Source organism: Monodon monoceros, unplaced genomic scaffold, assembly GCF_005190385.1.
Source record: "Monodon monoceros isolate NGI ecotype Baffin Bay Population unplaced genomic scaffold, NGI_Narwhal_1 Super_Scaffold_5, whole genome shotgun sequence".
Classification (NCBI taxonomy): Eukaryota; Metazoa; Chordata; class Mammalia; order Artiodactyla; family Monodontidae; genus Monodon; species Monodon monoceros.
In genome coordinates, this window is record NW_021703782.1 from 68,722,774 (window position 1) to 68,744,104 (window position 21,331).

Sequence of the window (21,331 nt, forward strand, 5' to 3'; positions counted from 1 at the left end):
ATCAAAAATTTATTTGAAGAAATTATGGCTGAAAACTTCCCAAACCTGAAGAAGGAAACAGATATCCAGGTCCAGGAAGCACAGAGGATCTCAAATATTAACCCAAACAACCCACACCAAGATATATCATAATTAAAATGGCAAAAATTAAAGATAAAGAGAATTCTAAAGGCTGCAGGAGAAAAACAAAGAGTCATATACAAGGGAATCCCCATAAGGATAGCAGTTGATTTCTCTGCAGAAACTTTACAGGCCAGAAGGGATGGCATGATATACGCAAACTGCTCAATGGTAAAACCCTGCAACCTAGGATACTCTACCCAGGAAGATTATCGTTTAGAATAGGAGAGATAAAGAACTTCTCTGACAACCAAAAACTAAAAGAGTTCATCAATACTAACCCTACTCCAAAGTAAATGTTGAAGGGTCTTCTCTAAGGGGAAAAGAAGAAGAATCTATGGAATAGGGAAAATCCCACCAGGAAAAGCAAATATATAGTAAGGTCTGAGGATCGACTACTTAATTAAGCCAGCATGTAGATTAAAAGACAAAAAATTTAAAAAGCAACTACAACTCCAATAAACAATTAAGGGATAAGCACGAAGATGTAAAATATGACATCAAAAACGCAAAATGTGAGAGGGGGGGTAAAAAATGTAGATCTTTTAGAATGTGTTTGAACTTAAATGACTACCAGTTTAAAACAAGTAGACATAATTATAGGTCAACATATATGAACCACATGGTAAATCACAAATCAGAAACCTACAGTAGAAAAAGAAAACTAAAAAGAAAGGAACACAGCTCTCTACTGAAGAACATCACCAACCACAAAGGAGGAATCAAAAAGAAAAATGAACAGAGAAGAACCACAAAAACAACCAGAAAACAAGTAATAAAATGGCAATAAATACATATTTATCAATAATAGCTTTAAATGTCAGTGGACTAAATGCTTGAATCAAAAGACATGGAGAGGCTGACTGGATTTTTAAAAAGACTCTTCAATATGCTGCCTACAGGAGAATCACTTTGAGGCTAAAGACACACATAGACTGAAAGTAAGAGGACAGAAAAAGATATTTCATGCAAATGGAAATGAGAAGAAAGTGGGGGTAGCAATAATTATATCAAACAAAAGAAACTTTAAAACAAAGTCTAAACCAAAGACAAAGAAGGGCATAATATAATGATCAATACAAAAAGAGGATATTACACTCATTAACACATTAAACCCAATAAAGGAGCGCTTAAATATATAAAGCAAACACTAACAGACAGAAGAGGAAAACTGACATATATAATAATATTAGGGGACTTTAACACTCCACATACATCAATGGACAGATTAGCCAAATAGAAAACAGTGGTCTTAAATGACACAATAGACCAGTTGGACTTAATAGACAGCTACAGGACATTACATCCAAAAACAGCAGAATACACATCGTTTTCAAGTGCACACGGAATGTTCTCCAGGAGAAATCAAATGGTAGACAAAAAAGTCTCAACAAATTTAAGAGGACAGAAATTATATCAAACATTTTTTCTGAACACAACAGTATGAAACTAGAAATCAGTTACATAAAAAGACATGGGAAAAGAACAAACACATGGAAACTAAACAACATGCTACTAAGAATCCAATGCTTAATGAAGAACTCAAAGAGGACATCAGAAAATACCTCCAGACAAATGAAAATGGAAACACAACACTCCAAATCTATGTGATACAGCAAAAGCAGTTCTAAGAGGGAAGTTTATAGTGATGCAGGCCTTCTCCAAGAAACAAGAAAAATCTCAAATAAAAAACATAACCTACCATCTAAAATAATGAGAAAAGGAAGAAAGAGCAAAGCCAAAAGTCAGCAGAAGCTAGGAAATAATAAAGATCAGAGAAGTAAATAAAATAGAGATCCAAAAAAACAATAGAAAATATCAATGAAACCAAGAGCTGGTCTTTGAAAAGATAAACAAAACTGATAAACCTTTAGCCCGGCTCACCAAGAATAAAAGAGAGAGGAACAAATTAACAAAATAAGAAATGAAAGAGGAGAAATTATAACCAATACCACAGAGATACAAAAAATCATAAGAGGATACTACCATCAGTTATATGACAAATTAGACAGCCGAGAAGAAATGGATATATTTCTAGAAATATACAACCTGTCAAGACTAAATCAAGAAGAAACAGACAATTTGAACTGCTTGATCACTAATAGTGAAATTGAGCTTGTAATTAAAAAACTTCCAGCAAACAAAAGTCCAGGGTTGAACAGCTTCACAGAGGAATTCTACCAAATATAAAAAGAAGAACTAATACATATCCTTCTCAAACTATACCAAAAAACAAAAAAAAATTGAAGAGGATGGAACACTCGCAAATTCATTCTATGAGGCCACCATTACCCTGATACCACAACCAGAAAATGACACTACAAAAAAGGAAAATCAAAGGCTAATATTTTGATGACTATAAACAAAAAATACTCAACAAAATATTAGCAAACCAAATCCAACAAAAAAGATCACACACCATGATCAAATGGGATTTATTCCAGGGATGCAAGGATGGTTCAATATCTGCAAATCAATCAATGTGATACACCACGTTAACAAAAGAAAGGATAAAAACCACATGATCATCTCACTAGACACACAAAAAAAGCATTTGACAAAATTCAACATCCACTCATGATAAAAAACTCTCATCAAAGTGGATACAGAGGGAATATATCTCAACATAATAAACACCATTTATGAAAAACCCCAGCTAACATTATACTCAATGGTGAAAAGCTGAAATCCTTTCCTCTAAAATCAGGAACAAGACAGCAACATCCACTCTCCCCACTTTTATTTAACATAGTATTGGAAGTCCTAGCCACAGCAATCATACAAGAAAAAGAAATGAAAGGCAACCAAATTGGAAGGGAAGAAGAAAAACTGTTTTCATCCCAATATTATTAGAACTAATAAATGAGTTCAGCAAAGTTGCAGGATACAAGATTAATATACAGAAATATGTTGCTTTTCTTTTTTTTTTTAAATTCATTTATTTGTTTTGGTGCATTGGGTCCTCATTGCTATGCGCGGATCCTCTCTACTCTTCATTGCTGTGTGTGCACCTCTCACTGCGGTGGCCTCTCCCGCCATGGAGCATGGGCTCTAGGCATGTATGGGCTCAGTAGTCGCGGTTTGTGGGCTCCAGAGCGCAGGCCCAGCAGCCAGGGTGCACGGGCTCAGCCGCTCCGCAGCATGCAGGATCCTCCCAGACCAGGGATCGAACCCGCATCCCCCACACTGGCAGGCGGATCCTCAACCACTGCCCCACCTGGGAAGTCCCTATGTTGCTTTTCTACACACTAATGACTATGAACTATCAAATGAACTATCAGAAAGAGACAGCAGAAAAAATTCTATTTAAAATTGTTTATCAAAAGAATAAAATAACTAGGAATGAACTTAACCAAGGAGGTGAAAAACCTATACTCTGAAAACTATAAGACACTGATGGAGAAAACTGAAGATGATACAAACAAATGGAAATGTATGCCATGTTCATGGACTGGAAGAATTGTTAAAATGTCCATACTACTCAAAGCTATCTACAGACATTTTTCATAGAACTAGAACAGATAATCCTATGGATAATTATGGATAATCCATACGGAACCACAAAAGTTGCCAAAGCAACCTTGAGAAAAAAGAACAAATCTGGAGGTATCATACTCCCAGAGTTCAGACTATACTACAAAGCAACAGTAATCAAAACAGTATGGTCTGGCACAAAAACTGACACATAAAGCAATGAAACAGAATAGAGAGCCCAGAAATAAACCCATGCACTTATGATCAATTAATCTACCAGCAAGGGGGCAAGAACATACAATGGATAAAAGATAATCTCTTCAATAAGTGGTGCTGGGAAAACTGGAGAGCTACATATAAAAGAATGAGATTCGAATATTTCCTCAGACTATATACAAAAATAAACTCAAAATGGATTAAAGAGCTAATTGTAAGACCGGAAACCATAAAACTCCTAGATGAGAACACTCTTTGACATAAATCATAGCAATATTTTTTAGACCTGTCTCCTAAGGCCAAAGAAACAAAAGTAAAAGTAAACAAATGGAACCTAATTAAACGTAAAAGTTTTTGCACAGCAAAGGAAACCATTAGCAAAATGAAAAGACAGCCTACTGACTGGGAGAAAATAATTGCAAATCATATGACCAGCAAGCAGTTAATATCCAAAATATATAAACAGATCACCAACTCAATATTAAGAAACAAAAAAAAGAAACCACCAATCAAAGAATGGGCAGAAGGTGGTTTGTGACTGCCTAGAGGGGTGGGATAGGGAGGGTGGGAGGGAGGGAGATGCAAGAGGGAAGAGATATGGGAACATATGTATATGTATAACTGATTCACTTTGTTATAAAGCAGAAACTAACACACCATTGTAAAGCAATTATACTCCAATAAAGATGTTAAAAAAAAAAAGAAAAAGAACGGGCAGAAGAACTGAATAGACATTTTCCCAAAGGAGACATACAGATGGCCAACAGGCACATGAAAATATGCTCAACATTGGTAATCATCAAGAAAATGCAAATCAAATTCTCAATGAGATTTCACCTCACACGTGTCAGAATGGCTATCATCAAAAAGTCTACAAATAATAAATATTGGAGAGGATGTGGAGAAAAGGGAACACTTATCCACTGTTGATGGGAATGTAAATTAGTGCAGACACTATGGAAAACAATATAGAGGCTCCTCAAAAAATTAAAAATAGAACTACCATATGATCCAGCAATTCCACTCCTGGGAATATATCCAGAAAAAACAATAACACTAATTCAAAAATATACATGCACCCCAGTGTTCGTATCAGCACTATTTACAATAGCCAAGACATGGAAGCAACCTAAGTATCCAGTAACAGACAAATGGATAAAGAAGATGTAGTATATATATGCAGTGGAATATTACTCAGGTATAAAAAAAGAATGAAATTTTGCTATTTGGAGCAATGTGGATGGACCTAGAGAATATTATGCTTAGTGAAATCAGTCAGACAGAGAAAGAGAAAGACTTTATATTATCACTTATATGTGGAATCTAAAAAATAATACAAACGAATATATATATCAAAACAGAAACAGACTCACAGATATTGAAAACAAACTAGTGGTTACCAGAGGGGAAAGGGAAGGGGGGAGGGGAAAATTAGGGGTATGGGATTAAAAGATGCAAACTACTGTGTATAAAACAGATAAGCAACAAGGCTATATTGTATAACATAGGGAATTATAGCCATTATCTTTTAATAACTTTTAATGGCGTATAATCTATTAAAATACTGAATCATTATGCTGTACACCTGAAACTAATATTGATTGTAAATCAACTATATTTCAATACAAAAATAACTTTCATAATTCTAACATCTGTCTCATCTTGGAATTGGCATCTGTTGATTACCTTTCCCTGTAAATTGATCACATTTTCTTGATTGTTTGCATATCCTGAATATTATGTTGTAAGATTCTGGGACTTTTTAAAATCCTCTAGAGGATGTTGATTTTTTTTTTAAAAGCAGGCACTCAGCCCAGTTAGGTTCAGACCATACATTCTGTCTCTTCTGTGGGTACGGCTCTAAGGTCAGTTCAGTTTTCAAAGTCCTGGCTATGCTGCTATGTGCCGGTCCCATGCATGCATTGCTCAGACATCAGTGAAGAAATTGGGCAGAAGCTCATACTGTTGTTTAGTTCTCAAAGCCTTTGCTATATAGCTTTCAATCTGTGCCATGCATGTGTACCTTAAGGATGAGCCCAGGATTAGTGCCAGTTTATATACAAAATTATGGGATCACTTACCCAGCTCTCTCATCTCCAGAATTCTCTCTCCTGCTCAAAGCAGCTCCCTTTCCTGGTCTTCTACCCAAAAAGTGAAGCTTCTCTCGGAATTTGGGCTGCCCATGCTGCCACTGCAGTTCTGCTGGGTGTTCACTCTTGGTTCAAAGCTGGGGAAAAGAGTCAGAAATAAAACCAGAAAACTTAATGCTGTATGAGTTGCTTTGCCAAATTTGACTTCTGTTTCCAATCCAGTAATGCTTTCATTTAGTTTTCAGAGACCACAGGTGTGTTTTAGCTAGAGTTTTGAGTTGTAATTAGTGGGAAAGAGAGAGTGTACTGAGTTTACTCCACCTGCTCAACTCTTAAAGTCCTACTTTTTTTATTTTTAAGCATTTTTCTATATCATTAAAAATTTAATAACACTATTTTACAATTTCATTATCCTCTATTACACATATTTAAATTATCCATCAATTCTCTTTAAAGCTATTTTTTGTTTATTGCTAATATTTTGCTATTACAAATAACACTACAAATAATAAGTGCGCATCTAATTTTCTGATTATTTCTTTAGGATAATTTTTAGATATAGAATTACCAGTTCAAATTATAATAAGGCTCTTAAAGCATATCATCAAATTGCTTGTCAGAAAGGTGTTACTAAAACTAAAGCATTATCTGCAACTTTTGCCAGTTTATATAGAAAAATATTATAGTATCTTGTTTTAAATTTAGGACCACAATTGATTAGAAATGCTTATTTTTTATACTCATGTATATTTTTTCTTTTGTAAACTATTTTTTGTAGTTTAATGCATGTCCATTACTCATTTATTAGAATCATAGTTTTATAATAAATTTGTATGAATTATATATATAAATAAAGAAGAAATTACATGTCTACCTGCCCACTAGTATAAAAATAAAAACAACAGAACAAATCAGAAATTAATGAGATTTTTACTTACAGGGTTAAGTGACAAAGTAGGGAAAAGAGGGGAGTGAGAGTGGGGTAAAATATTTAGGGGGAATGACTTCTCTGATGATACATTTTTGTATAGTTCTGACCTGTAGAACTATGTGAATGTTTTACAAACTTATACACTTAAAAGAACATAGATGGAAAGTCAAAACAAAACAGAAACAACTGAATCCAACTATATTACAAATAACTAATATATCCACTTTGAAGAGAGGGGTGGGAAAATAGAATCAAATGAAGTATGTTTGGGAAACAATATTTTAATTGCATATCCAAAGAATAAAGACAAAAAGAAAAGTGTATACAAATATTTTGCTCTAATTAGCCGCCTACTTATTACAGAAGTATGGGTTAGCAGTTTACAAACTATGTTATATGTATTTGAGGACTGAGTAAATAAATATACTGTGGATAAAAAGCCCCATTTTCTCACAGTTGGAGAAAGGAGTTACAAATAAGGAAAGGTGGGAAGATAAAATGAACCCTGTCATGTTTATCAGTATGAATTCAAGTGTTTTTAAAATATTTTTAAATGTTTTAAAAATCCGCTTAAAAATATGTATAGGAATTCCCTGGCGGTCCAGTGGCTAGGACTCCATGGTTGCACTGCAGGGGGCATGGGTTCGATCCCTCGTGGGGAACTAAGATCCCACAAGTCACACAGCCAAAAATAAAAATAAATAATTAATTAAAATATGTATATACAGATATAGACACAATATACAGATACATATAGATATACATTAGTTGTATACACAAATTTTATTGTTCTGTCAGCTGAGAGGACCTAGAAGCAATGATACCCAATACCAATGAGCAGATCTTGCACTGAGCTCTTCATTTCTAAATACCATTCTCTAATAAAGGAATCAGGGCTTTTTGGAGAAATAATTGCAGGACTAGGGTAGAGAAATTACAAGAGAAACATCTGTGCCAAACATCTTGTGTGAGAAGCTAAGGAAGTGTTAAAAAGTGATGGGGTCTGTATTAGCTGTCTATTGCTGCATAATAAATTGCCACAAACTAAGCAGCCTAGAAAAACAGAACAAAATTTATCAATTTATTAACTCACTTCTAAATGTCAGAAGTCCAGCTTGACATGTAACGTTCTCTGTTGAGAGTATCATTAAGCTGAAATCAAGGTGTCAGCCAGGCTATGTTCCTTCTGAAGGTTCTGGGGAAGAATCCACTTCCAAGTTCATTCAGGATGTTGGCTGAGTTGATCCTTGAGGTTGTAGGACTGGGGTCCCATTTTCTTTCTGGGTTGCCACCAGGACTTAGGCCTTCAGCCTCTGGTGGTTGCTCTCAGGTTCTTGTCACATGGGCTCCCTCCATCTTCAAAGCCAGAGGAAAATTACTCTCATATTGAATCCCTCCTACACTTTGTATCTCTCTGACTTCCTCTCTCTCTAGCCTCTCCACCCATATTTAAAGGGCCTGTATGATTAGATCAGGCCCACCAACTCATCTCTCTATCTTAAGGTCAACTGGTTTGAGACCTTAATTATATTTGCAAAGGTATTCAAGTAGTACCTAAATTAGTGTTTGATCAAATAACTGGATGTTAACAACAGGGTCTGGGAATCTTGGGGCCCATCTCTGCCTATCACAGGGTCATATCATTAGAATACAAGATACAGCAATCAACAAATATAAGGTGTTATACTATTACTATTTAGGTCTGTGGACTCCAGATAATTCAACAGCTGAAATTCTTGAAAACTGATCTTCCTAGAGTGTTCTCCTCAATCAACTTCAGGTATTGAGACATCACTAATAGTTATCTATCTATCTATCCATCTACCTATCTGAAAGATAGTGAATACATGCATTTCAAGTACTGTAAAAGAAGAGAGATATGTATTTAGTGCCCACTATGGTTTCCCCACAGCCACCATATCATTTCACCCCCAACTCTGCTCCTCTGAGGGAAGTATTAGTGTCCCCATTTTCTGAGGAGGATACCAAGGCTCAAACTGTTTACTAAGTAACAGAGTTGCCACAGCTGGCACTGATTTCCATCCAGAGACCTTGTAAATGCAAAAGTGCACTGCCAATATTAACCAGTATTCACACAATAATAAAATACATTTAAAAAGGGGAAGGCACAAGAGCCAACTTGAAGGGACTCCCAATGGCTAAACCTAGGATTTGTGCAACAAAATGATAGTAACAGATTATAACTCATAGAATAAAATATATACTCATTAGTCTATACTGATATAAACAATTGAATATAGAAATGAGGATGAAAGGAAAGCTCTTCCCTTACAGTAGAATTCCAATAAATAAATATACTAGGGATGATGGAAATAGAAAATTACCATTTGACAGATACCAGAGAAATAAGTATTTCAGGCAAGAATCATCAAGATTGTAAAATTTGTGGGCAGAATGAGAAATTTATATAGTTTCGAAGTATCTTTCCAAAAGATAATTATTAATTACAAAGGAGAAAATTGTAAATTTACAAGAGACAAACCTGGCAGATACCCCCTTGACCAAGTAATCAGTTACAGTCACCAATAAAGAGACAAACTGACATCCCATGCCTCCTGGTATGATGCACTGAGGTTACATCACTTCTATGGAGTTCTTATTAAAAATGCATAATTATGGGAAGTAACAAACAGAAATTGAGTGCCATCTGATAAAATAACTAACCAGAATACTCGTCAAAAAATATCAAGATCATGAAAGGCAAAGAAATTCTGAGGAATTGTTTAAAGAGGACTAAGGAGGTACAACTAAATATATGACATGGATTGAATCTTGAGGCAGAAAAGGGACGTTAATAAGACAGAAAAGGGATGTTAATAAGACAGAAAAGGGATGTTAATAAGACAATGGTGAAATCTGAACCTTCCTTTTTTTTAGGTTTTTGACATATATTCTTTAGAGTTGTCTGAAGTCACTCTTTCCATGTCCTCATCAAAGTATAATAGTATTGATGCTAATTTCCTCATGTTCATAATCATACTGTGATAATGTAAGATATTACAATAGGGAATCTGGGTGAAGGGCATACAAGTTAAAAAAAAAGAAAAAGAAAAACCTACTTTTTAATTTCCATCTCAATTTATCCACAATGCAATTTTGCCAAGTTACCTGAGGCTTACTAAATTAACAACTTTTTTTTAAAGGACAAAATTATTTCAAATCTCTCTCTGTATATATACATATACATACACACACACACCCCCTGCATGTGTATATTATACATATTTAACATATGTGTAAATGTTTACATTGTACTTATATATACACCTACATAAAAATATTAAATCTTTTAACATATTAACAGCAAGTGTTTTCCCTGAATCTTTACCTTATTTTTTTGGTTTTTGTTTTATTTATTTATTTTTGCCTGCGTTGGGTCTTCGTTGCTGTGCGCGTGGGCTACTCTTCATTGCAGTGTGCAGGCTTCTCATTGCGGTGGCTTCTCCTGTTGCAGAGCTCAGGCTCTAGGCCGTGGGCTTCAGTAGCTGCGGCACACGGGCTCAGTAGTTATGACTCGCAGGCTCTAGAGTGCAGGCTTAGTAGTTATGGCACACAGGCTTAGTTGCTCCATGGCATGTGGGATCTTCCTGGACCAGGGATCAAACCCGTGTCCCCTGCACTGGCAGGCAGATTCTTAACCACTGTGCCACCAGGGAAGTCCTACCTTATGGTTTTGATGTTTTTTGACACACGCTTGAAAAAGTCATCCAAGCTACTCTTTGGATCTCCTTCACTCAGACACTGCAATGTGGTGTCCGATGAAACTTGTCAAAGTAACCACCTCCTATTGTTCATCTGGGGGACATGTCTTAGTCCTTACGCTACTATACAATAAATATAATAAAGTTAGCACATTTCCAATGTTTTACTACTGGATCTCTGTAACAAACCTTTTCTATATTCATCTTCAGGAAATGGTCTAAAATTGCTGGCATGACCCTCCCATCAACAAATAGGAAAACCCATTCATTTGTTCATGCAATATTTATTGACTGACTACTATGTGGCAGGCACTGTTCAGGCCACCAGGAAGAGCAGTGCACAAAAACAGACATCTTCCAAAAATAAAAAATGGACACCTTCCTACCCTCAGGTCAAAGAGAAAGGAGGAAGAAAGTTTATCCTTTCCACAGTACTTTAACTGCTTCTTCCCCCCGCCTGCCTGCTTTCTTTGCTATTTCTTCAATCCCAACTCTTAAACTTCTAGTAGCAATTTAAAGTGGAATGAAGTGCAACTATAGGAAGCACATTTATTCCAATTATGTTTTTTGTACCCATAAGATCATTATGAGAATTAAACAAGATGATGCAGGTACTCAGTATACTGCTTGACAATAAACATAGTCTGAGGTAGATACTATTTATTGTTTCTCATTTTACCAGTGAGGCATCTGGAGCTTAGAGATGAAAAATAACTTGCTTAATGTTACACAGGTAGAAAGTGGCAGGCCAAGACTCTGAACTGTCTGACTTCAAACCCTTAATTATACAGTTTGTCTTCTGTTCTAGAATATTCTTATTAATGTCAACCCATACTTAAATCCTACAGTACACACAAAACATTGGTGGTTCTCTCTCATTGGCATTTATCATCTTTCCTAAATTTTGGATCTAATGTCATTAACAACAACAAAAAATATACAAGCAGGATGAGTTAGTCAATTACAAAGCCAACATTCTGAATGCAATACAAAAGTTAACTTAATTACTAAGTTATTAGTAACTTAGTTACTAACTTAAACACAAATTGCTTACTTTAACAATGAAACTGTAATAATGACACGATAATTCAGTTGTAACAAAGCCATCAACAGAGCAAAATAAAAACAAAGCTAACTAAGGAGGCAGTGCTTCAGCTCAAGTTAGTTATCTCCTTTAAACAGGAAAAACAATCATTTGTCTAGTGGTTCTTGAACTGGCCTGCTCATTTGAGGAATGGGTGGAAGGAAGATTGGTGCTTAAAAAAATAGCTACACCACGGGCTTCCCTGGTGGCGCAGTGGTTGAGAGTCCGCCTGCCGATGCAGGGGACACGGGTTTGTGCCCGGGTCTGGGAAGATCCCACATGCCACGGAGCGGCTGGGCCTGTGAGCCGTGGCCGCTAAGCCTGCGCGTCCAGAGCCTGTGCTCCGAAACGGGAGAGGCCACAGCAGTGAGAGGCCCGCGTACCGCAAAAAAAAAAAAAAAAATAGCTACACCCAAAGCCCACCTCAGAACAATTATATGAGAATCTCTCAAGAGTGGGGCCCATTTGAAGTGTTGTCAGTGTTGACAAGTACAAGTCTAAAATAATAAGCAATAAAGAGCATTCCCTCAAAGCAATTCAAAACCAAGAAATTAAAAAAATAAAATAAATATGATAAATTTCTTTCCTCTTATCCTGGGAAAAGGGGGAAGCACCTACTCATTTCTCTTTGTTCTTTACCCATCTTTGATTGCCCAAAGTCAAGTTTAACAAACGTTAAATATTGGAAGTTATGCAAACATCCTACCCAAATTAAAATTTTCACTACTGTACATTTAGAAGTCTCTTTTAAAACAATACCAGGTTTCAGAAAGAATCCCCCACATTTTAAGTTTGCACAGATGTTTAAGTCAGCTATTTGTTCAACGAAGAAGAGTCGATGAAATGTATTAGAAAGCATTTTATTAATAAGTTATTATAAAACAATATTTATTTCATGTACCACAAATTAACTTTTTGGTGCAACAAGAGGAATATCTGAATGTTTCCCATCTATTTCTAAAACTGTCACAATTCCTTTTTATAAGATCTCTTCAAATTTAGAACCTAAACATAAATTTTTCTTAAGAATGCATACATAAAATACTTCTCCTATAACTGCACTATATCCTTGACAAATCCCTATTGGGAGGTATAGTAGTAACTGCAGGCATTTATCTTTAAAACAACTTTTCCTCATTTTTCAGGTTTGGGAATGATATTACATCAAGTACGGAAAATAACTCTTTTCCTTAAGAATACATAAATTCACTTAGAGATGTCTCCTCAAATTCAGAAAAACCCATTTCTTCAGCTCCTTCTGTCAGGACTCCATATCGATCTCAACAACTTCATTCTTGTCCTGAAGTGTTGTTTCTGTCAGGTTGTCTTCACTTACATCTTCAATGTCTGCCAGATCAATAGGTGGTAAAGGATTCCTCCAGTACTGGAAGGTGTTATACTGCCAAAATTCTTCATTGAGCTTTAGTGAAAAGAAGAGAGAGGTGAAAGTACATCAATGGTCTAGAAAAAATTAAGTTGTTTCACGAAACAAATTTTTTTCTGTTTTAAAAGCAAACTCACGTTAAGATTTTGCAGTCTTTAACTTTGCATCTTCAACAAATATATATTTTTAATTCTGCCTAATCAAAGTACTTCATGGACTCAGTCAACTCTGCATTTTCATATTCATGAATTGGTGAAAGTATTTCCTGTGAGTAGTTTAAATTTAAAAGAATTTCCTCCAAGAGCTTCTCTTCCCAGAATTTTCTTCCATTTTTCAACCAAAAAAATAATGCCTGAAGATAGTCTTAAAGTTTTTTACCTTTCAGTGAGGAAAACAATTTATTTAAAAAACACATGCACACATCTTAAAATTTACTTTTGGTCTTTTTCCTGATGCTTGGTATTTTAAGGGATTGACTTGATGTAGGCTAAAATATTTTGACAACCTTCTAAAAAGCATTAGAATAAAAACATGGTAAACTACAAGAAAATCTTAAACTGATCATTTTATTAAAGATACCATTTTGTACAAGACATGACTCAAGATACCAAAACTGATAAATCCAAGTGAATGCTGGCCCCTTCAAAATTCAACAGCTTACTGTAAAAGGCTATAAAATTGTTTCAAGTAACTATGAAGTGAAGTTGATATTCCAATGAAGTTCAAAACTGGCACAAAATTAAAATACTTTGTGCAAAGGAAGTGGCATTGCAATTATATATAGGCTTCCAAAGTGACCATTTTGAAGGTTAACACCTTTCCCAGATGGATATCTATATATCTATATTTAGTCTAATAAGTTGTGTTTGTACTTTAGGTTCATACTTGCTATAGCAGCACTAACCAACAGAAATATAATGAAAGCCACATATGTAATTTAAAATTTTCTAGTAACTTCAGTTAAAAAAAAAGTAAAAAAAACAGGCGAAATTAATCTTAAAATTTTACTTGACCTAATAAAGCCAAAATACTATCATTTCAACATGCAGTCAATATTTTTAAAAATTGAGATATTTTACATTCTTTTTGTCTAACTAAAAGTTTTCAAAATCTGCCAGGTATTTTACACTTCCAGCACTATTCAGACTAGGCCCATTTCAATGCTCAATAGCCACATGTGGCTAGTTAATTAAATGGGGAGCACAGGTCTTCTCAATAATAAGTTTATTCACTGCCTTAGACACTAAGGCTTAGAGAATTAAGAGTCTCTTTGGAATTCCTTAACACTGGGATAAAAATGTAATAACTCAAAGGATGCCAAGAAAAACTTCATTTTAATAAGTAAATAGGGTTAAAAACAAGGACCTATTTCTCTGCCTTTTGGGGAAAAAAAAAACTATTGTTCAAATGATCTACTTATAAGAACAAACCAGAAAAGATCCTTAATGAGGTCAGTATAACCTAGTAGCTAACAGCACAGACTTTGCCACCAGACAGACCTGTGCTTGCATGATAACTCCTCCACCCATTAACTCTGATCTTGACCTAGGTCTCTTTCATCATTGGTAAAAAGCAGAAAGGCTCTTGTGCAAATTACAGTTTAGCACTATAAATGCCCAATATAGCTAGTTATTATATCCCAAGAAGCCTACGAACCAATATCACTGTGAACCCAAATCACAACATTTCTGCTTCCTTTCTATTTAAAGTATTTAACAGTAAGGGTCAGTGCACTGACAGAGTACTCAATCTGCATAAAGTGACACTAACATGAGAAAATACATGAATATTTATTGAAGTAATACCTGGTTTTATTTTAGTTCTCCGGTTAAAAAAAAACACCTGAGGGGCTTCCCTGGTGGCACAGTGGTTGAGTCCGCCTGCCGATGCAGGGGACACGGGTTCATGCTCCGGTCTGGGAAGATCCCACGTGCCACGGAGCGGCTGGGCCCATGAGCCATGGCCGCTGAGCCTGTGCATCCGGAGCCTGTGCTCCACAACGAGGGAGGCCACAACAGTAAGAGGCCCGTGAACCGCAAAAAAAAACAAACAAACACCTGAAACAACTCAAATATTCTGAGGTTCTAGGACAGAAAAACAGGTATCACGATTCTGCCTAGATTGCATCTTCAATATAGAAAGGACATATTTGAGGAAATTCTTCCCAAATGAGATCCCAAGGGTACGGGTAGGGACTTAAGCTCTATTCTGAGCAAAACAGGAACCAGGAAGACATTTGCTTCATGAAGTGAAAAAGCTTTTTAACTTTTACATGTTTTTGCTATATCCTATTTTCCCTTGGCTGTAAGACCCTTAAAATAAAAACCATGCATTTTTGGTGGCAGGAAAGAAAGAGGAAAGCTGGAGAAAATTAAGTTTGCACAAAGAAGCAGCTCAAGGAACAGAACAAAAGAAAGGAACATGAGGGTTCCTGGGCTTTTGCCAAAAGAGAACAGGAGACTAGTCTTGATGAAGAAGGAACCCCTAGAGGCAAGCTTGTTCCCTGTCACAGGCTTGTAGTGACTACAAGAAGCAGAGAGCTGTCAGATGTGGTCACTGCTGTGGAAGACACAGGTGTGTCTAGGAGATTCTAAGCAAATGTCTGTGTCAGTTTACCAAAAAATTCCTTTGCTTACCTGCCATTTCCATGTCCCTCTTATCAATTTGTGGCATACTGCAGTCAGTATATTCTGGTAGCAAAGACAAGCCTAAGTATGGGTCCGGTACCAAAAATGGCCAAGTTTTCAAACTACACAGTACTTATCTCCATACCAAATAGGTCTGGATGGCTGTCACTCTGGATTTTTGTTTTTTCAGGTTTTGCACACTGGTGTGACATGATTTAATTGGAAACTCTAATTCTTTATTCTACTTTCAAAACATAAGTGCTATCTAAAAGCAGTCTGAAGAAAAAAAAAATCTAAATAAGGATCATGTTTTCTAAATTCCAAGAAAACTGGGGGTAGAAACATTTACAATTTATAGTTTCATCCAGAAATGCTCATCATAATAATTATATCTAAAGGGTAATTTCTCATGACCACAGAAAAAGATCTTTCCCAACTACTGTATTTTATTGGCAAGGTGTCTGATAAATTCTGCATAAGATACTTGAGACAATGAAAAATGTGGGGTGGATGCTATGATGGAGTAATTGAAGAGAATTTGGTGAAGTCTGGGCTCTACATTTGGCTCTTCCACCCCCAAAGCTCCTGGTTCAACCCAGAACTGCCAAATCGCAGCTTGCATTCCAAAGATTAGACCAACGCTGCCCAATAAATACAAAATGCCAGCCACAAACATAATTTGAAATTTTCTGATGGCCATATTAAAAAAGTAAAAGAAATAACTGAAATGAATTTTAATATAATTTATTCAATCCAATATCTCCAGATTATTTCAACGTGTATTCAATATACAATTTTTTGAGACCTTCGAAATCTAGTGTGTATTTTACTTTGAGCGCATCTCAATTTGGACTAGTCTCATTTTAGGTGTTGTGTCACATAGCTAGTGGCTGCCACACTGAATAGCACAGATCTAGACAGATCTTATGTGCAGAGATAGGGCAGGCTCATTTCCCAAGGAAGAGGAACTCTCCAAAGATCCTCATACAGACGGCTGATCTTAAGAACCAAGTTAGTTCTCAACAACGATCCTTTTTCATAGGATCCGATTTAAGACTGCCTTTTCCCAATATACGGAGGCCCTTCCTCTCAACCAAAAGAGCTGTAGCATGCCTAAAGGATATCCAACTGGTGGCTACCACATTCGTCACCCTCTTTAGAAAGAAATCGATCACGAATTCCAGAAAAAAAATCATCGTTAAACCAAGGAAGACGCAATACATCTTTCTCTGACGTTTGTCGTTGAGCTTAACTTATTGCGGTTCACGGTCAACATCTTCCCAAAGTTCTACAGTCTGTCATGACCCACGCCCCTGCTTCCCTCTTAGACAGCACAGATGCTGAAGGTGCAAGGCCACGCCTACTACCTCACCTAATGGTCTGTCTCCCCAGACTTTAGCTTAGTGCTCTCAGCTCCTCGGACTCTCCCAAAACGCTGCCAAAGGTGGGCTCTGGGGCTCCTGGTGTGCTGCCTGGGGTGGGGGGGTCGGTGTTCATTCTTGCGGCGAGGATCCCGGCTTTTCATCTTTTGGGGCGTCGTGACGAACACGAGCCTAAAGGGGAACGATCGGTTCCTTCCCGGGACGCGCAGTGCCCGGGAAAGTATGACCCTTTTTCCCCTCACCCCGGGCCCCGCCCCCCGCCCCCCGTCCCCCGCCGGAGCGCCCAGCCCACCGCCAACCCCTACCTGGTGCGGTGCGGCCCCCCAGTCTCCCCGCAGGGACTCTGCGCGCTCCGCCCCGTCGTCGCCACCGCCTCTCGGGGTCCGAACGCCCTGGGGCTCCTCCCCCGGCCCGCGGGGCCGCACGGGCGGCTGCAGCAGCGGCGGCTCGCCAGTCTCCAGGCCGCGGCCCTCACGCTCCGCGCCGTCCGGAGCGCCAGTGTCCCCGCCGTCGCGGCGCTTGCTGGGCGAAACCAAAGGCTCAGTCATACCCCCTGCGTCGATTTTACGCTTTCGGGGCAGCTCCGGGACGCCGAGGGGCTGCTCGGGATGCGAGGCCCCCGGCGGCGGGATCCAGAGCGGTGGCCGCGGCGGCTCCTCAGGAAAGTCGCAGAGCAGGAGCCGCTTCCAAGGCACGTGGAACGTCAGGGGCTCGGCCGCACGCCGCTTGGCCATGGGCCCCGAAGGCTCGGGCGGAGCCCGCCAGGCGCGGGAGGCCGAGCGCCGATAGCTGTGGGGGCGGAGGGCGAGGGCGGAGGGCGGAGCGCGCAGCGCGCTAGGAAGGGTGAGGACCGAGTCCGGGCGAGGCTGCGGCTGGAAGGTGCAGAGGGCGGAGGGGGCGGGGCGGCCTGTCTGGCCCAGCCCGTGCACGCTGCCCTCGCGACCGCCGAGGTGCGGCCGGACGCTGAGGAGCAACCACGAAGCGGCTGAGATTCGAACCTGCGCACAAATGTGCGCGCGCGCGCACTCGCACCGGCGAGGCGGAGCCTTTGGTTGGTGGAGGCTCGCGGGGCGAACTCCCGAGCGCCCCTGCGGCCGGAAGTGCGCGCCCCGGGGCGAGGCGGGAAGGCCGCGGCGGGTTTATTAAAGGCAGAGTGGGGGTGTCCTCGGAGGGCGTGATTTTTCCTCAGGGGCGGGGATAGGGGTGTGCAAATCCCGAGCTTAAAGTGTATATGTTAATATTCCCTTCCTTGAGTCAGTGGCCGTCGGGGCGTCCCCAGGAATTTAAAACAGAGAATTATACAAATTTAATAAATTAGTGTTAACAGGCTTTAGCGCTACGTTAAATGATTACGCAAGACAGACTGCTTGAACGGGGGTCGGGGCTGAGGGAAATAGATAAAGCCAACATGCAAAAACAAAACAAGAGAAAACAAACCAACGAGCGTGTTTTGCAGTGGCTGTTGTGGAAGGTGAAGTAGGCACCACATTCCTTGATCTTTTGAATAAAAATTCACTGATGAAGTTGCAGAGAAGATGCGTCGCTCATCTAAGGGCTAATCCTGGAGCACAGACCTCTTCCGACTGAAACCTAAAATTGTTTGGCTCTTAAATTACGTGGGAAGTGCACAGAATTCCCTGCTTGCTCTGCGCGGTGATCAAAAGTGAGATTCCAAGACCTTTGTTATTTCAAACTTGTGTGTGTTGTCAAAGAAAATGAGGAGACGATAACAACATATAAGGTATTTACCTTATATTTTAATAGTTAATAAAGACAATAACCAAGAAGAAAGTAAGGAAGAAAATTATATATGTGCTTTGAAGGGAGAAACTACTATGATCTTCTAGAGGAAAATAGTGCAAGGAAGATAACTGTCCTCTAAATGGTTGGTACTACCTATATATTAATTACCCTACGCCCCATACCTCAAGTCTGTTGTGAGAAGATAGGGCAACCAGTTGTTTATTAATAAGCACAAATATAATAAGTAGGGTAATAAACAGTAGCTTTTCTGTCTGATCTTTCCATTTCCTCTTGTTTTCCTCTCATCCCCGCGTCCCCCTCCCCTCTGGCAACCACCCGTTTGTTCTGTGTATCTATGACTACTTCTCTTAAGTTTGCTCACTTGTTTTTTAGATTCCACATATAAGTAAAATGACACAATATTTGTCTTTCTCTGACTTACTTCACTTTGCATAATATCCTCTAGGTCCATCCATATTGTTGCAGATGGCAAGATTTCATTCTTTTTCATAGCTGAGTAATTTTCCATTTATTTTATTGATATTTATATTATATATATATATATATATATATGGATGGATATATCACAATTTGTTTATCCATTCACTGATGATGGACATGTAGGTTGCTTTCAGTTTGGGGCTATTACAGATAAAGCTGCTGAGAACATTTGTATGGACATAGGCTTTTTTTCTCTTGGGTGAATAAATACCTAGGAGTGGAAAGGCTGGATCACATAGTAAGTGTGTATTTAACTTATTAGCAAACTGCCAAACTGGTTTCCAAAGTGGTTATACCATTCTACATTGCCACGAGCAGTGTATGAGAGTTCTAGCTCCTACACATTCTCTCCCAACAGTTGGCTTAGTCAGACTTTAATGTTAGTCTTTCTAAATAAGTATCTCATGTATCCCATTGTAGTTTATCCCTTTGCATTCCCCTAATGACTAATGATGTTGAGCATCTTCTAAGTGCTTACTTGCTATCTGTATATCGTCTTCACATTTTGACCAATTTTATTTTTGCCCTATTTTATTTTATTTTTGCCCAATTTTAAAATTGGTTCATTTGCTTTCTTATTTTTCTTATTTCCTATTTTTATGCATGTAATCATATTTCATTCATTTGTATTAAGTATAGCATTCCATCATATGAATCCACGTCATTGTTGATAAACGTTTCAGTTTTTTCAGATTTTTGCAGTTACAAATAGTGTGCTATGAGCATGCTTGTTCATAATTTCTAAGGCACATGTGCAAGAATGTCTCTACAGAGTGGAATTACTGAGTTGTAGAATATGTTTAACTTCACCTGGACTAGGTAGTGCCAAAGCTTCCCAAAGTGCTTTTTACCAGTTTATCATTCTAGTAGAGGACAAGAGATGCCTTTTTGTCACATCCTCACCAGTAAACTGAGTATGGTCTTACCGGAGCAGTGTGATATGGTATCTCATTGTGGCCTCAGTTTGTACTTCCCCAGTGAAATTGGACATCTTTTTATATCGTTTATGGACCATTCCTGGAGCAATAATCCTGGCTCTTTACTCTGCATGGTGTCTTGCTGAACAAGTTCTAAACTTAAATGTGGTTTAAATTATGTCTTTTCTTTGTCTAGTTTTTGCTTCTTTTTTGTCTTGTTTAAGGCATTGGCCCTTTCACCACCACCTCTGCCTCAAGAGCACCCTGCCTAATCCCAGTCTCTGCTTGGCCCAACTTGGATCTCTAGCTTTTTGTAAAAGGATTGTTAAATTCTTTGCCCTTTAAAAAAATTGGTTTAGTTGGTTTTTTTTCTGATTTGGAAGAGCTTTTATATTCTAGAAAGGAATGTTCTTATGGGTAGTAGGTGTTGTAAATATTATAAATATTTCCTCCCAGTTTGTGTCTTGTATTTTTACTCTCTGTGATACCTTAATTTTAATGTAGTCAAGTTTATCAATATTTTCTTTTCTGGTTTACACATATTACATCTTGTTTAAGAAGTCCTTTCCTGTCCCAGTTCTATACATTTTATGGTTTTATATTTTTGCTTCCACATTTAAATCTTTCATCCATGTGGAATTGATTTGTGTGTTTTTATGGTGTGAAAAAAGATTCAAGTTCATTCTCCTTCCCTGTATGGAATAACTAGTTTTCTTAACACCATATATTGAATAGTTGTCCTTTTTTCACTGTTATGCAGTACCTGCTTTGTCACAAGTCAAGTTTTCATAAATACACACAACTTTGGGGGAGCTCTCTATTCAGTTAGATTGGTCTATTTGCTATCCTGGGCCAATTCAACAGTGTCTTAATTACCATAGCTTTGTAATAAATCCTTGATATGTTTAGAGCAATCCTCCACATCTTGTTCTTCAGGAATATCTTGACTCTAATAGGCCCTTTGCTCTTCCATGTACAGTCATCTTGTAGCATTACATTACCCTTTGGAATCATAATTGCATTGAAACTATAGATCAATTTGGAGAGAACTGTCATCTTTACAATATGGAGCCCATTTCCTTTTCAACGATATTTTATAGCCTCAAATTATTTAGGTCTTTTAAAAAGTTTTATAATTCT

General features: G+C 38.0%; 2 protein-coding genes across 3 annotated transcripts in view; both read right to left on the reverse strand.

Moving 5' to 3' along the window:
- TRPM6 (transient receptor potential cation channel subfamily M member 6) overlaps positions 1–8,187 on the reverse strand; it is a 201,695-nt gene extending 193,508 nt beyond the window's left edge. Inside the window, exons 1-2 of the mRNA XM_029202947.1 lie at positions 7,925–8,187; positions 5,892–6,037 (exon numbers count right to left, since the gene is read on the reverse strand). The gene's annotated coding sequence lies outside the window, so the exon portion shown is untranslated. The remainder of the gene's footprint in view (positions 1–5,891; positions 6,038–7,924) is intronic.
- Positions 8,188–12,407: 4,220 nt separating this feature from the next.
- On the reverse strand, positions 12,408–18,148 carry CUNH9orf40 (chromosome unknown C9orf40 homolog). 2 transcript variants are annotated; one of them, XR_003790819.1, is made up of 3 exons: positions 17,336–18,148; positions 17,021–17,201; positions 12,896–13,057 (listed from the first exon to the last, which is right to left on the reverse strand). XR_003790819.1 is itself a non-coding variant. In XM_029203185.1 (2 exons), the coding sequence occupies exons 1-2, from the start codon at positions 17,762–17,764 to the stop codon at positions 12,899–12,901; spliced, it is 588 nt and encodes a 195-aa protein (XP_029059018.1). In that variant the 5' UTR covers positions 17,765–18,148; the 3' UTR covers positions 12,408–12,898. The 2 variants fall into 2 exon arrangements, 1 of the variants encoding a protein (XP_029059018.1); XM_029203185.1 differs by lacking the exon at positions 17,021–17,201 and having other exon boundaries at positions 12,408–13,057.
- Between the last annotated feature and the right edge of the window lie 3,183 nt (positions 18,149–21,331).